Below are 14,380 nucleotides of genomic sequence, written 5' to 3' on the forward strand. Positions count from 1 at the left end.
AAACAGTAGCTTGTGTCAATATTAAGGAGAATAGTAAGCCGAGCACAGCATGTGTTCAAAATCTTCAAATCTATCTACAACAAAGACGAGGTGTCTTAGAAGTGAATGTTTTTTATTTTATTTTTATCACCTCAAGAGTGATCAAACCCCATGATAATATCTAAACACTCCAGTGGAAACAGTATTTATTTAAGGGCATTAAAGGAGGGGTGGCAAATTTTTGTAAAAATGTTCTTCCATCTGTAATAATGATCAATGTGAGGTGAGCACATCTTCAAACAGAAAACTATTGAGCGACATTATTAACAAATATTTGACATTAACATTTCAACGTGGCAAGAATTTTATAGAAAAAGGAAATTAACTGTACACCAGTGCAACATTAGTCCCTTTATAACACCAGCAAAAAAACACAAAAGGCTTAACTATCAGAATTTGCAGAGCTGGAGAGAAATTGTACTGCTGAACCTTGAAATCCCCCTCGTCATCTGCAACACAAGATTGTTTTTATTCATGTGGTCAGTTAATCTGGGTTTTTCTGTTCACATTTAAAGTAAAATAAATATCTACTTTTGTACTGGACAGTTTATCCAACTTAAAATAATCATTGAAACGTCAAGTTTCAATTGTGTCTACGGCTAAGAATCATGGGAGCTGTAACTGTGGAATGCTGACAATAATCATTGTCTTATATTTAAAATAATGAGGTGCTTCTAGTATTGAGCTAACCCACATGTGGGACAAGACAAGTAGAAATAAAACCCAGGAGGAATCAGTCAACAGGACTTCTTACCTTTTTTTTTTTCATGTCATCTTTACATCTTCACAGGTCCCTTCAAACCTTTGAACATCTTTGAGTACATGTCTTTCTGTTTGTCCAAGCTGTCTTTATAGCATCTGGAACATGTAAATGATTCACACACACATTAAATATATCTTTAGATTAGCTTGTGGCTAAAGGTAGCACTGTCTCACAACAAATCTGCCACACAAAAATAATAAAAATCAAGGCCATTATTCTAAAACCAAAAATATAAATGACAAGGCATGCCTAATATATCAATTTGTAGGCTTGTGTGTATGTATGTGCATGTAAAAAGAAAAGTAAAGTTGGAATTATTCTCTTTGCAAGGATGTGATGATTTTTGTAATGGTCACAGATGAATCCTCAGAACCAGACATCCTGACTATTTATTTGAGTATTTATGTGTCAATAAAGGTTCATCTTACATTGCCACTTTCCTCAGAAGGTTGTTAATGTCACTGTCAAAGGGCTTCTTTGCTTGAGCAGTTATGAGGCAGCCCTGGGCACTCTCGTACTCATGCAGCTCCAGATACGCCTGACAGGGACGAAATCGGTCTTGAATAATGGACTAATCTTTATTTATAGTTCTGAGAACATGGAAACATATTGATTCTGAAGAAGGCAATGCTGCCCATGGATTTCGAGATGCGTTTAGGCTCATATGGAGGTTTAAAGTTCAGAACAGTTAAGTTAAATGTTAAACAGAATTCATCCTTAAAAATACATTGTTTAAATAAATCTGTAAGTGCACAAATGTTTAGTTAATTAAAGCTGATATCTGGCTGACATGTAGCATTTTGAACTATCGGGAGAGTGTCTCAGCTCCTGTTGTGGATTGATGATTTGCAAAGGTGAAATTATGGTTTAAGCTCTTAACATAAACTTGAAAATGCTCCAGGGTTTGAACATCTGCGTCTACTCCTACCTGTGTTCATCATCCTATATTTTTAAACTCCTTGGCAACTTTTGTTTAGAAAGAAAAAAACAAACCACTTAATCCCAGATACTTCAGAGCCTGTAAGAATTCTTATCTTCCTTTATGAAAAACAAACAAACCAAGGCCCCGTCTGACCTGTCCACAGCGGAAAAGAGCCTTTGTGTTGGCAGCGTCTATCTCCAAGGCTTTGTTGCCGTATTTAAGGGCTTTGTGTGGGCTGTCCAGACGGAGCTCGGTGAGTGAAAGATTCAGATAAAGAGGAAGAAGAGCTATCTTGATCTTCTCCTTTTCTGCATCACTTGGTGTTTCTCTGTTCCCCAGCAACATCAACGCCTGTTGGCCAAGCAAACATTTAATTATGAAATACGGTTTCAAGTTTTCCAGTTTAAAATCTAGTTTTGCTCCAAGTAGATTCAGACAAAAAAATGGCATCTGTGTGGCTGGTAAAACTGACTCAAATATAATGAAAAATAAAGGTAATAACAGAGAATACCAGCTTACCTGTTTATAGCGATCTTTGGCGTTGTCATAACGGCTCTGGTTGAAGCAACGGTTGCCAAAGCTGCGTAGTGTGTTGACAACTTCAAGAAGAGTGGACAGAGAAACAGTGTTCTGCTCCTCCTGAACAAAAAGCAGTACATTAGTAAACACTTGCTGTCAAGTGGGAGAACAATTATTTACGTGATCTGTGACCCCCTCAGCGCTCTGTGACAATAACAGGAAACGTACTTTACCGCCTACTTACCGGACTCATCGTGATAAAGTCGTCCACTTGGCCCGAGTCGAGGAAGTCGATGATCTGAACCTCATACAGAACCACAGCAGATGAGGGAATGAATGGAGGACAACCCATTTCCCCGTACGCATACTGGGGCTGGAGGAGAAAACGTGAGAACTCTCCTTTCTGCATGGTCAACAGACCCAGCTCCAGTCCAGCCAGAGTCACGTCTGTTTAAATGATCATATCAAGAATGAGACAATCAATCATCAATCAATCAACCTACTATTATCCACCCAGAATGCCACAATTTTCATAAAGCTAACATACAAATTACTGCTCAGTGAATGTGCAAATGTTATTTCTGACCTCTCCCTAACTTCATCATCCGGGGGTACTTGAAGTTAGTGGTGGTTTCAAAAGGGCGGTCTGAATATTCGAGGAAACCTGAGTAATGGACTGTGTAAGAAAAAAGAACAAGGAAGGGTTACGCCTGAACAAAGTAATTAGGGAAATAATAACTGCATCAGGGAGCTTTACAAAGAAACACTTATAACTACTCAATACTGAAGCGTTCTGGGGTACAGGTGGGCCTTCTCCAGGCTGGACCACCTCTTTCAGGATCCCACCATCTCCCAAGACATCATTCATCTGTTGGCGTAGCTGTTCAAACGGACTCTACAACGGCAGGAAAAACCTTAGCATTACCCAAAACTAGGTGACTTATAAGCATTTTCCAGTCCATTAGGTATTAGTGTTTCCATAGCCATTCTCAAGACATGTAGATTAAACTGTATGTACAAAGGAAATGTAGTTTCACATTCGCATAACTACTTATTCTGCTGAAAGATTTGAACTGAAACTAAGACAAAGCTACAGTAGTTACAAAAGAGGTGATGAGAAAAGTGCTATAATGTAGTCTCAAAAATGCTTTTGCATCACAAGATTGATGTTAATGTGATACATGAATTATTGCTTAACTTTCCAATATTTATTTGTCACACATGCTGTAACCTGAGTAGCTTCATGAGACAGTATGTTATTAATCTCAACTCCTGATGACTTTGACACTCAAGTTTAAAGAGATAATGTTGTTGTACTGAGTTGTAAAATCAATATCAGTTACCAATTAATACTGATTTACACCAAATTTAACTTCATCTAGATCTGTAATTTACAATGTTAACAGGTATGATTCAACTTAAGCCTCACTTAAGTAAACAGGAAGAGGGCTATTACCCATTGACATTGAGTCAGTCGACATTAGTCGATCAACAGAAAATGAATTGACAACTATTTTGATAATTAATCGTTTTGAGCTACTTTTTTTTAAAGAAAAAATACTAAATTTCTCTTGTTCCAGCTTCTTCAATGTTAGAATAATTACTATGTTTGCACAAAACAAAATATTTCAGGTTTCATCTTGGCATTTTGGACATGTAGATCGCCAATTTTTAACCATTTTCTGACATTTCATAGATCAAACGACTAACCGGAACCTATTAATCGAGAAAATTATCGTCAGTTTTAGCCATACAATGTCAGCAAGGCTCAGTGTCTAGCTTTATAAATACTGATGCTGATTTATTAAATAAAAAGTTATTTACTGGAGGAACTTTACTGAATATCTATAAATAGCTAACTTAGCATTTCCCTTTAACTGGCAAACTCGCCTCTGTGTAATACCTGTAAGAACAAAAGCTTTTATTTAAATGAGAAACACATCTGAGGCTGAATATAAAGGGCGGTGTGTTTTCTGGACTCATGACTAAGTTAAAATGCAATTAACCAACACAAACATCAGGAACCTTTCTCCAGATTTAGCTAGCTGAGCTAACGTTAGCCTCATGTGAACTGACCGGAGTGTTCCTCCTCAGCCGCTCTTCAGTGTGTATCAGCCTCCGGATACTGGATATTAATCCGTTTCCTGACATTTAGCTGGTGGATACGTTTACTACAACTTTCAGGAATTGTTATTTTAGCGTGGGGAAAAAAAGACGAAAAGTAACTAGTTACTCAGTTTGTTTTGGCGCTCAAGGTTGGGCTGCTTAATTGGGAGTCACGTGACCTTGACCGTAAATTAGACGCAACTGTCGCAGCTCAGAAGTCCACAAATCCGTTTTACAACTGCCATATAGCAACGCAATCAGGAATTCCCCTAATTATTCTTCATAACTCAGTAAACAAAACAGCCATTTTACATATATACTGCATCAAACACTCACACATACTTTCCTACTGTTTTCATATCTCCTTGTCAAGACTTTGAGCTTAGGCTATATGACTTTTGTGGAAAAGAGCTAAATGGTTGTTTGGATCTGATATCAAAAAAATTCTCGCCGCTGATATTTCAGCTTATCTGTCTTAGGTTCCACTTTGTCCAGTTTCCTTATAGTTTCAATCAGGGAATCAACACAGTGGCACATACATGCATGCATGAAGAGAGGCAAACACACAAAACAATCATTTTGCAGTATTTAATGTGAATCAAGTTTTTATATAATATATACAACCAGAGTTAAAATCATTATGCATTTGTGTTGTAGATCTGATCATCTCATATAGCACCTACAGATTGAATCCAGTATGAGGATGAGGAGATCAGCTTTGAAGGTTTAGACTCTTCGGAGGAAATGATTTTCTGACCTAATGTAGCACAGATTTCAGACTTCTACTTGCTGTCTGAAAAGGTTATGATTTTCTCTGTCAGACCACTACACTATAAACTCTACAAAAGTATGTGACACATTCAAAATATTACCCTGACATTACAAATGAAAAATAGATGATTTAACTCACCGATGAAGAAATATCAGTCATTAGATTTGTTTTATGTTAGTAGTATTTTACAGAATGCTACAGGTGTCATCTCTTCCTACATTTAGCTTACAGTATGAGTAATGTGCCAAGAAACAATACAAAACAATATTTAACTGTACAGAATATGTTAAAAAAAACACGGTTGTTCAATAAACAAAGTTGGGCCATTTGTACAAGGAGGGATCAGACTATTAGTTATTTTACAAAGTTATCTAGTAGACAAAGTGTGTCTTGTGGTTGCTTCAGAGGAAAAATAAATCTTGATAGATATGCTGTGTCATACCCGTGTTAACATGACCTAGCAGTAATATTTTGCAACGTTAATCCACTGGGATGTATCTGGATTTGAGGTTTAAGCCAGTTAAAAGCTTTCTTTGTTGTGTTCATTAAAAGTTCTGCAGTTCAGCCGGGTAGACAAAGTTGCTTCTGAAGAGTTTATAGGCCAAGAGTTGTCCTCCAAATATCATCATCACAAGGCCTGAACCTACAGAGAGAGAGAGAGAGAGAGAGATTACATAAATGAGAAAAAGGAATCAATCAAAGGAAGGTTTGGAGGACAGCAGCGGTTGTCCTCATGAAACCTGAATCTGACGGGATGTAGGAATGAGTTGTAGTGAGTCTGGGAACAGGAAGAAGTGAGATCTTGGCCAGATAAAGTGAGAAATGGGGAGAAGTTGAGAGTGGAGTGTTCATCTTCAGCAAACGGAATTGGACACAGATGATGAAGAAAGATGAACAAGAAGAAATAACAAATCTTACCCAGAGCCATCCACCAGTGCTCAGCTGACGGGAAATCTGACATCACTGTAGAAATAACAGGAAACTGTGGTTAAAATATTTAAAAAAAACAAAACACCAGCACTTTTCACGGAATTCATAGACTAGATTAATCCATATAAAATCAAGAGGGAAAGATGAATGTCTGGAAGTCGTTTGGGTCCTCGTTTAGCTGTGCTAGCGCCATCATCAGGCCAAGGTCAGGTGAATGTGGTAAATATTAAATGTGCTCAACAGTTGCATGTTAGTATTGTCATTGTGAGCGTGTTAGCATGCCAACACTAGGAATTAGCCTTAGGACAATCTCACAGCTGTTAGCTTGGCTGTAGACTCTTGGTCTTGTGTCTTTATTGTGTTGGTTTCAATTTGGTCAGTAGGCTGTGAGAAATTTATATTGGTCCCCTGAATTTAAAAAAAATAGAGATACAAATGGATAAAGAGTGTGTCTATACATCTTTGAACTACAGTCACTATATCCAATTACATAACCAGGCGTCCAATCCTATCAGCTGTTCCGCTCCATTGATCCACTTTGTGTGTGTGTATGTGTTTACCTGCTACAGTCATGGCGACATGCAGCAGTGTGACTGTAATGGCGTAATCCCAAACCCACTCCTCTACAATCCAGGCGAATATCAGCCCTCCCAAAATATAAGTCACTTCTGTGGAAATCACACCAACTAAAGAGAGACAGAGAAAACATAAAACATATAATTATCATATCACCAAAGATGAAGGTTTTTCTTCATATTTTGGTCCATGTGAGGACATCAGATGTTGTTACAGGTAAGTGTGGAAAAAAACACCATTTTCATCTCTCAGTTTTCCACAGGTCTATAGGTCACAAAACTAAAAAACTATATATCATTGTGCTATAGCAGCTGATTGTTGATTATTTACTGGGGTAGTAGTAGTTGCAGACATTTTTCCACAGTAGAGGAACAGAGTTTTAAAAGCACAGGTGAAAGTAATAAAATTTATGATGGTTCCAGTAAGTCATGCCAGTGAGAGAGCATGCATTATATCACAGCTCTGGAACTGAAACACTGGCTGTAAAAGGACTGCAGTCATCATTTAAGTTATTAGTTACATCTGTATTTTCTCACTATGACATGTTGAAATGCTGTCCTTCAAAAGGCACCTAACAGGTGGACATGAGGGTTTTTAAGTGGGGTGATATGAAGGACAGTCTGTATCAAGGTGGGAACGAACCTAAAAATCACATATTTAATGACTCTTCTCTATTATAAAATCATCAATATTATATAATTTAATTATTAATACACATGTTTTGTACTTGAGAAAACTTGAATCTGCAAAGTAACTAGTCACTTTAACTGTCAAATTAATGTAGTGGAGTAAAAAGTATAAAGCATTAAACTGAAATATTGAGGTAACTACAAGCACCTTAAAGTTTTACTCAATTATATGTACATGTACTTGGTTACATGCAACCACTGCTACTCACCAAGGTATTTGGGGTTCTGCCATGATGGTTGTGTTGTGTAGTCAAATGGCGTCAACAAACTGTTGATCTCATGAACCCTAAAGAAACACCAAAAGATGCTACAGATGTACTCAAACAATAATTTCAATTTCAACACACTCAGTGTCTTTCCAGAAAGTCTCATGTTATGTTTGAGTGTGAGTGTACCTGAGCAGTCCGATGCAAACGCTGACCACAATGTAGTAGAGAGAGTAGAAGCAGATCATGCACATCAACAGATTCTGGAGGACGACCTGAGGATACGGAGACAGAGAAAATGAAACTGTTATATTATACATGCTTACTGATAATTCCCCGTGAGTGTGAGCGCTTTAACTGAAACCTGCTGTGTTTTTAAAAGCTGCATGTTTCCTGTAGTTAAAAGATTTTCTTCCTGAGGGATAATGAGGAATAGATCCCGTCTGACCTTAGACGCACATCAAAGCCCTTAAAAGCCAGTAAGTGGACATTTGAGCTTAGTTTATTTTGGTACACCCAAAAAGGACAAGAGTGAATATCCATACTCAAATTGTGACAATAATTGATCTCAATTTTACTATATACTGCATCTTACTGCCAGAATGTACACATTTTATTTTTCCATCATTTGACTGCTGAAAGAAAAGCTAAAATTACAACCTACTTGTGTTAAAACACCAAAATCCAAAATCAAGAGCCACTAATCAATGGGTGGTTGAAATTCTACACCTTTTGGCATTTGAAACATCTTCCATCAATCATCTGCAGATGTTCGAACACAATAAACAAGGCAATAACAGAGTAACAGAGAAAACAAAACCATAAATACCAAGCCTAAACATAAGCCTTTATGTCACTGATTTGAATCTGCGTTGACTAGAGGACTCTATATTTGGAGATATTTTCTTTTTTCCTTTGTGAGGCCGAAAGAAAAAAACTCTTACGACAGCAGACATCAGCAGTCAGCCTGCATCACTTACTAAAGTCTCCTTTCATATATGAGTAACTGCAGCCTTCACAGGAAATGAATTACAAGACACACCGGGAAGAGAGATAAAAGACCTTTCTCACCGCTGATATTTTGGCTTGTCAAACACAGGTGTAACTAATAATGGGACACATTCCAGTGAGGTGTGCTGGTGTCGAGGCCGTGCACGCTGACTCACTGGCACACATCAGAGGAACGGAGTCATCGTTAATCTTATTGTGATTTTCCTGCTGTGACAAGTCAAACATCTGCCGTGATACCGCTTTCACTACACTGTCTAAATATACATTTTCCAAAAACTGTTGCACTGGAGTTGATCTTGTTACATGTTTATAATGATACATAGATTGTTAGGGCTGCAATTAATGATTCTTTTCTTCATTGAAATTTTAATAGATTTTTATGATTCCCTTTTTAACCTTTTTTTACACAATAAAATGTCATAAAATAGTGAGAAATGCTCATCAGAATTGGGGTGATGTCTTCAGTTTTCCCTTTTTGTCTGACCAACAGCCCAAAGCCAAATATATTTAATTTACAAGCTGTAAGATTGAAAAAAAGAAGCAAACTCTCACATCTGAGAGGTAGGAACAAACAGTGTTTGGTATTTTTGCTTGATAAATTACTTACAAACGAAACAAAAGAAAAATCGTTGTCAGTTAATTTCCTCTTCCCGGACTAATCGACTGAATATTTCAGGGCTAATTAAAAGGATCTCTCGGCATTAAATCACCATTAGAGGACATTTTATTTATGATACAGAGGTATAATTGTCTCAGTTTCCTCTTCCTGTGCTTCTTCATTCCTTCTATATCATCATTTCCAGGTTACTTCCATATCAGACATGAATAGCAGTGAGAAATGGAAAGAAAAAAAAGCAAAACAACAAAAAAGTATAGGAATTCACACCTATATGAGGCTTTGAATAGACTAATTTCATTGTGGTCGAACTACATGGGAACACTGTGGGATTTATTTTAGCCCTATTCACATAGCCATGAGGATGTGTGTCTGAAAGCTAAAACGTTCAGCTCAAGCTCACACTAATACCCTAAGAGACAGCTAAACAACTCTGCTAACACACCAATTTGTTTGTGTTCTCCAGACTAGCCGGTGCTTTAAAAACTCTCTAGAAATAAGCGTTGAGACTTTAAATTCAACCCTAAACAGTGAGGGTGAGTTTAGGCTGTTCACTCAAAAGCTTGCTTGAAAAGACACAAAACAACAGTCTAATTGTGACATTATGAGAACACAAACATCACTTAAATGTTGATTATGACTGTAATAAGGGTGCACATCCATAAACTGCAATAAACTGTCTCTTGTAACATAAATATGTGCATAATTAAGCAAAGTAATACTTGAAAAAAAAACAAGTACAACAAGTTTATACTGTATTGTGTTCATTTAATCCAATATATTATATTATGCTAATATTGTTTAAGAAATACATTATATAAAGTACTCAACTTGCTACCTAACGCTGCCTTCTGTATTATCAATAAAGCTTCAAATAAAAATGTAATCTATAAAAAGTGAAAGTACAATTAGCTCTCTCAGAGGTATCGATAAACACCTTGCTGTGAACTGAGCCTGTTAACTTACAAACATGCCTTAACTCTCTACCATAGTACAGTTTTCTACATCCTACAGGGCTTCCTTACCCAGGTATCACTGGGTGTAGTCTTGAGGGATAAGGGTCCATGGCGTTTTATGAGTGTGAATCCACAACAACGACAGCAGTAGTCCAACAACATGAATGGCTGCTGGTCTAAATGAGCGAATGTAGGCTACATGTGTGTATTAGTGTGTGAGAGAGCATGTTGGGTGGTGTGATGGAGGAGGAGGAGGAGAAGGGGGAGAAGGAGGGCTGGATTAGAAGAAATGGGATTACTACTAAGAAGTCTGAGTAAATCCCAAAAGGGATAAAGGTGAAAATACTAGTGTGCACTTTTACATATAAACCAAGAGAAGGAAGTTAGTTTGGCTTAATCGTAAATCCGTTACTTCCCTCTACTCTTTATTCCTTTTTTTCCTTTTCTTACATTGTCTCTTCCTTTCTTTCTGCCATGCTTCTTTTTCCTTCTTCCTGTTCTCGTTGTATTTGAGAAAAAATAGAGCACAGAAGAAGAGTACAGAGCAGAAGAAGAATATACAGCAACAGTGGAATTAACTGACTGAGCTTAGCATAATTATACGGCAGTTATACAACACCTTTATGATTCATCCTGAAAGTCCAGTTTTGGAGAAACCTGCAACAAAACAACAAGAAAGACACAATTACAGTCTGTCTGTCAGTTCCTAATATGAACATTAGGTGGCAGCATAGTCTCACAAGCACAGACAGAACAGCTCCACCAATGAAGATCCAGCACAAGATCAAGAGATGATTACAGCAGCTTGCACAGGACTGGCAGCAGCAGATAAGATACTTCCTGTTGCTCCATTCATATGTATAGCTTCATAATAATGCTGTCTGTCATAAATCATTCTTCTCTATGCTCTGTTTGACTCAGACATTGTGAGTAAAAACAGAACAAAGAGGGAGAATCGGAAGAGGACAAAGAAACATGAGCAAGAAAGGGGGCAAAATAGAAAAACCAGGTAGTGATGGAGGAATGACGAAGGCTCAAAGTCCCCGTCTCCCTCCTGAAATAGCTAAAGAAACTCTTCATTCACACTGGTCAGCGTCACAGCCTGCGTATGTCTTTGTGTGTGCGGTGAAGCACAGGCACGTGCGCCTTTGTGTGTCAGTGGGGTTGACTTGGCTGCCACGGTAACCTGCATCAGTGTAACCATAGTGATGGAGAGCAGGGGAGTAAGGGGGAGAGAGCAAGGTAGGCGTCATAACTATTCATTCCCCTGTGTGTGTGTGTGTGTGTGTGTGTGTGTGTGTGTGTGTGTGTATATTCTGGTACATTTTATTACTCTAAAGCTCACAGAAAACTAATCACACTCACAGTGAACACTATTTTTTATATCTATGGATGTTTCTGCAAATGACTCAAAAACAATAAAAATAGAAATTGCATGTATGCATATTTTTGTTGCTAAAACTTCTGATGATCCAACATTTTTTCCGTCTCACTGTCGTTACTTGCTCAGTGTTACTGCAGTAATGAAGACACACACACACACAAAATGATCTTGCATACATTCAATAGCTCAGATTACCAGTTGGCATGTGCACTTAATGCAGGTACTGCATGAGTGTGTATGTGTAAAGACATCTAAATTGTTACTGGCAGTTAAAATTAGAGGAAATTATGGTAAAACCATGTTCAATAAGTCTGTCTTGACCTATAATACCTCAAAAAAAAAATCAGGACAGTGAAAGTAATACATTTGACAATTTAGAAACCACAGCTTAAAATCATTTCAGGTGGATTTCATCACACTCATAATTTATTAAAGTCCCCCTCCTCTCAAAAATGTGTCATATTGTTAAATATTGTTCCTTCAGTTGGATGTTTGACCTTCACTTTGCACAGTTTGAAACTAGAAAGCTGTTTTCACATTAGCTGCTGAAGGGGGGGGGGGGGGTTTCTCTGTGTGCGAGGAAAATCTGAGCTTAAGGCGTGTGCCTATGACATCATAAATAGTTTGGAGCCAATGGTGGTCCAATATGCATCTTACACAAGTGTAATGTGGAAACTTGAAGCCTCTTGTGGACATAGACTTTACAGTGAAGTCAGAGACATCTTATGTCCAGCAGTTAAGATTTTAAAATGAAAAATATTTGCATATTCAATATGGTGGAAGGAGCAGACGTCGTTTTAAGAGTTTCTATTGAGGTACTTGAAGGTTTTTGTGTTAAAACCATATCAGACAAAAATGATCTTGAAGTCTTTTTATATGTCTTAAAACATGTCTGGATGTGAACAACAGGCATTTTTATACTATAATACTGGTAACCTAATTCATCAAGTTAAAATGAAACAGTTGCAGGACATTTAGATATCAGTTACCCGTTTTAGGCCTGATATGGCGAGTATGAAAAATAGGACTGATAGAGATAATAAAACAGAGCACTCTTGTATCTGAAGGGAGTGTTTACACCACCAGGAGTGAGATTAAACAAACTGTGTTGTATCCACAGCAGCGGAGAAATGAACACACTGTATCTCCCCTGTTGTCCTGATCTGTTTTGAATTCTTTGAAAATCAAATCAATATGCAGGGAGGCAGAGACACTGATGAGAACACTGAGACTCATTGACCTACATGTCAACAAGGCAGAGAGGCTGTAATGAGCATTTATTGTGTGTGTATTTGACGTCACATAAACATACACTCACAGTATGATACTTTATAATTAATTCAAGATATACACAAGGCAATAACAAGAGGGAAAAGAAGGAAGAAGAAAGATGAAAATGATTAAGCTCCAACTATCTTGATAATCAACTGAGTAAGTTTTCAAGCAAAAATGCCAAATATTATCCGGTTCCAGCTTCTCAAATGTGAAGATTTGCTGCTTTTCTCTATTTTATACAATTGTAAATTGAATATCTTGGAGTTTTGAATGGTTGCTCACACAAAACAAGACATTTGATGACATCACCTTGAGTTTCAGGGTTACTATGAAGGTTATTTGTCACTATTATCGGATATTTTATACAACAAATGATTACTCGCGAAAATGATCATGAAAATATTCGTTAGCTGCAGCCTTGAACCATTTCTCCATATTAGGGCTGCAACTAATTGTTATTTTAATTTTCAATTAATCTGTCGATTATTTTCTTGATTAATCAGTCGTTTAGTCAGTAGGTCTATGAAATGTCAGAAAATGGTGAAAAATGTTGATCACTGTTTTCCGAAGCCCAATGTGCCCGAACCAACAGTTCACAAGCCAAAGATGTTCAGTTTACTATCATTAAATACTAAAGAAACCAGAATTTTCTCACATTTAAGAAGCTTGAATCAGGGAATTTTAGTTTTTTTCTTGAAAAATGACTCAAAACGATATATTGATTATCAAAAATAGTTGGTGATTAATATTGACTAATTGATTCATCGACTAAACGTTGCAGCTCTGTTCCAGCCGATTGATTCCCCATTCACTGAGCCTGAGATAACCATTACGTGTCTCCATTTCACCAGTCCTCCTGCTTGTCAGTCATGTTTTGATCCATTAAGATATTCTTATTTAAATTATTTTTAAAAAAATGACAAATTCTCTGCTCTCCTGTCTCCTCCCTGTACCCCTTATTTGTTTTTACCTCCCCCACTCTACTTCTTCATCTTGTCTCCCTCTGTCCACTATCTCCCTCATTTCCTCTCCTTCTCCTCGCTCTCCAAATTGCCTCTCAATTACAGTTTCCCTTCAATTACCAAACTTTCCACAGCTGCTTAAAATAAAAGAAAAAGTCAACACAATTTGGAGAACCCATGATCCCAAGGGGACCTGTAAACAAGAAATGCAACAGTCAACAATGTAAGGCTTTGTTTTTTTCTCTCTCCTTTTCTTACAGACTCTCAGTTCTCACTCTCGTCCTCCTGTTCAGTTATCCTCCACGTCCCTCTATGTTTTCATTTCGATAGCTTAGGGAATGTAAATACAGCAACGGACCGACCACCGCACTACAGTATGACTACAGCATGACTCTCAGCTAGCTGTCGATAGCCTACTTTAGTTTTAGAGCAAGCGTGGGTTTGTGTGTCGACAAGATGAGGGGTTTTTATGGTCTTACAGGCTCCAGATGGCTCCACAAGAGCAGAAAAAGCTGGAAAGTTTATTTATTTAATTGTTAAATTGGATCCCCATGAGTTGCTACCAGGTTAGCAATTATTCTTCCTGGGGTCTATGAAAATGGTGACGTTGGAGGAGTCCAAAGGGTTATATGCAGGGGGAGGGTGTTATATTAA

The 14,380-nt window shown here is 37.6% G+C and overlaps 2 protein-coding genes across 4 annotated transcripts; both read right to left on the reverse strand.

The window, feature by feature from the left end:
- Window positions 1-95: 95 nt before the first annotated feature.
- On the reverse strand, window positions 96-4,553 carry fkbp6 (FKBP prolyl isomerase 6). 3 transcript variants are annotated; one of them, XM_042390601.1, is made up of 9 exons: window positions 4,320-4,552; window positions 3,021-3,138; window positions 2,830-2,919; window positions 2,488-2,690; window positions 2,244-2,363; window positions 1,878-2,075; window positions 1,231-1,340; window positions 799-897; window positions 96-490 (listed from the first exon to the last, which is right to left on the reverse strand). In XM_042390601.1, the coding sequence occupies exons 1-8, from the start codon at window positions 4,392-4,394 to the stop codon at window positions 816-818; spliced, it is 996 nt and encodes a 331-aa protein (XP_042246535.1). In that variant the 5' UTR covers window positions 4,395-4,552; the 3' UTR covers window positions 96-490; window positions 799-815. The 3 variants fall into 3 exon arrangements, with proteins under 3 accessions (XP_042246535.1, XP_042246534.1, XP_042246536.1); XM_042390600.1 differs by having other exon boundaries at window positions 96-488; window positions 794-897; XM_042390602.1 differs by lacking the exons at window positions 96-490; window positions 1,231-1,340 and having other exon boundaries at window positions 867-897; window positions 4,320-4,553.
- A 383-nt stretch (window positions 4,554-4,936) lies between these two features.
- On the reverse strand, window positions 4,937-10,540 carry tmem244 (transmembrane protein 244). The gene is made up of 6 exons (XM_042390010.1): window positions 10,175-10,540; window positions 7,712-7,797; window positions 7,526-7,602; window positions 6,612-6,737; window positions 6,040-6,084; window positions 4,937-5,764 (listed from the first exon to the last, which is right to left on the reverse strand). The coding sequence occupies exons 1-6, from the start codon at window positions 10,265-10,267 to the stop codon at window positions 5,667-5,669; spliced, it is 525 nt and encodes a 174-aa protein (XP_042245944.1). The 5' UTR covers window positions 10,268-10,540; the 3' UTR covers window positions 4,937-5,666.
- Between the last annotated feature and the right edge of the window lie 3,840 nt (window positions 10,541-14,380).

Source organism: Thunnus maccoyii, chromosome 17 (assembly GCF_910596095.1).
Source record: "Thunnus maccoyii chromosome 17, fThuMac1.1, whole genome shotgun sequence".
Taxonomy (NCBI): Eukaryota; Metazoa; Chordata; class Actinopteri; order Scombriformes; family Scombridae; genus Thunnus; species Thunnus maccoyii.